The 2,160-nt window shown below is 67.4% G+C and overlaps 1 protein-coding gene across 2 annotated transcripts in view; it reads left to right on the forward strand.

Annotated features, from left to right (window-relative positions):
• The first annotated feature begins 1,531 nt into the window (after window positions 1-1,531).
• GSK3B (glycogen synthase kinase 3 beta) overlaps window positions 1,532-2,160 on the forward strand; it is a 173,944-nt gene continuing 173,315 nt past the window's right edge. For both annotated transcript variants that reach the window (XM_014957155.1, XM_014957157.1), the window contains exon 1: window positions 1,532-1,843. In XM_014957155.1, coding sequence (XP_014812641.1) covers window positions 1,756-1,843 — 88 coding nt within the window. In that variant the 5' untranslated portion in view covers window positions 1,532-1,755. The remainder of the gene's footprint in view (window positions 1,844-2,160) is intronic.

Here is a 2,160-nt window from a genome sequence, read left to right on the forward strand (position 1 = left end):
CTCCGATTGGCTACCCAGCTTCGCCTCTCTTCGGGTTGGTCCGGCAATATCCGGAAGAGAGGGCTGCCTTCCCATTGGCTCGCCGACCGCGCTGCTAGGGCGGCGGCGGCGCTTTCCGATTGGGCCCTCGTTGCACTTCGGGGAGACTCGGCTGCGCCCGCGATTGGCTACGACCCGTTACGGGCGTTTCCGTAAGGAGCTCGGGATTGGTCCCGAGGCGGCTCGGGAGTTTCCGTCAGGGCCTCGAGCTAGCGGGGGGGGCCTGGCGAGTGCGCCGGGCTCTTCGGCTGGCTATTCACAGAAGGTGTTTAGGGCCGTTCCGCAGCGTAGGGCGGCGACGGGCATAGGCGGCTGCGCGGCTTGGGCGCACGCACAGAGCGCAGCGGCAGGAGCCCGGCACACAGCGGAGAGGCAGCAGCAGGGACAAAGGGACCGATCGAGCAGAAACGGGGAGGGGGGCCCGGCGGGAGGCAGCCGGCGCCGGGAGGGAGCGGCAGGAGGCTTCAGCCGGGCGGGCGAGTCCCATGTTCGTTGGGCGCCTGGGGAAGCAACAGCAACAACCGCCGCCGCCCGCGCTCTGAAGCCGGTTGAGGAGGAGCCGCCGCCGCCGCCGTCATGGCCTGCGCCGCCGCCGCCGGCCGCCGCCCGCAGTGCAGCCTCACCAGCCTGAGCCGCCGCCAGCTGCCCCTGCGGGCGGAATGAGGAGCCGCGCCGGAGCCGCCGCCGCCTCAGTGCTGTACTGAGGAGCCCTCAGCGAGAGAGAGAGCGAGCGAGCGAGGCCGCCCGGACCGCCTCACCCCTACTCCGCCCGCCGCGGATCCCACCGCCTCTGCCGGATCCCCTTGCGAGCGGCCGCACCACCTCCTGTCGGCGGATCCGGGAGCCCCGAGATCCCTCCGCCGGGGGAGGAAAAATAGTCCCGCTCCCTGCCGCCTCCCTCAGAGGCGAGGGGGAAGGAGAGAAGAGGGGAGGGAGAAGGAAGAGGAGGAAGAAAAAGAAGAAAAAAAAAAGAACAAGGAGGGGGTGAAAAAAAAAAAAAAGAGAGAGAAACCGGGCGACGGGATCAGAGGAGCCGGGCCGTCAGCCTCCGCCCCATGTGACTGGCGCCCAGGGAGGGGGCAGCGAGGCCTAGCGCACCCCCCGCCATCGCGGCCGGGGGCAGGAGCGGGAGCGGCGCCGGGGCGGGGGGGCTGCGGACGGGGCGGAGGCGGCTCTGGGACCCACCGGCGCTGCCGGGAAGGATGGTTTTGTGAGGAACGGGCGGCGTGAGGAGGAGGAGGAAAGAAGAAGAAGAAGGAGCAGCAGCAGCCGGGCGGGCGAAGAGCGAGCGGATTGGGAGCTCCCAGAGCCTGTATTTCCTTCTTGTTTCCCCCCTCCTTGAAAGGAGGAAACGAATTGCGGGCACGTAGGTATGGCCGTGACATTCACGTTCATTATGTGTGGTTTTTTGTGTGTGTTTTTTTTTTTTTTGGCGCCCAGGGAGGGGGCAGCGAGGCCTAGCGCACCCCCCGCCATCGCGGCCGGGGGCAGGAGCGGGAGCGGCGCCGGGGCGGGGGGGCTGCGGACGGGGCGGAGGCGGCTCTGGGACCCACCGGCGCTGCCGGGAAGGATGGTTTTGTGAGGAACGGGCGGCGTGAGGAGGAGGAGGAAAGAAGAAGAAGAAGGAGCAGCAGCAGCCGGGCGGGCGAAGAGCGCGACCAAAAAGAGAGGAGAGAGAAGAGAAAGGAGAGGTGATCGGGGCCAGAGCGGGAGACCATGTCCGGGCGGCCCAGGACCACCTCCTTCGCGGAGAGCTGCAAACCGGTGCAGCAACCCTCGGCCTTCGGCAGCATGAAAGTTAGCCGTGAGTATCCTGCGCGGGGGTGTCTGTCTGTCTGTCTGGCCCTGCCAGGGGCTTTCCTTCCCTCCCCCCAACCTCCCCGCTCCCTCCACCGAGGCGGCGGGGCGGGAGCCCGGCCCTGGCGGAGGCAGCTCCCTTTCTCTCCCCTTCCCTCCTCCTCCTCCCCCCACCATTAACCTTGAATAGGCGCACGCCGCCGCTTCGTTTGGGGCCTGGTGGACAAAAAATAAAATAATAAATGCCCGTTGGTTTGTCCTTTTCCTTAGCCTCTGATCACGGCCTTTTGGCTAATTAAAAAGCCCTCCCCCCCCCCCCCCCCC

Source organism: Calidris pugnax, unplaced genomic scaffold, assembly GCF_001431845.1.
Source record: "Calidris pugnax isolate Ruff unplaced genomic scaffold, ASM143184v1 scaffold225, whole genome shotgun sequence".
NCBI lineage: Eukaryota > Metazoa > Chordata > Aves > Charadriiformes > Scolopacidae > Calidris > Calidris pugnax.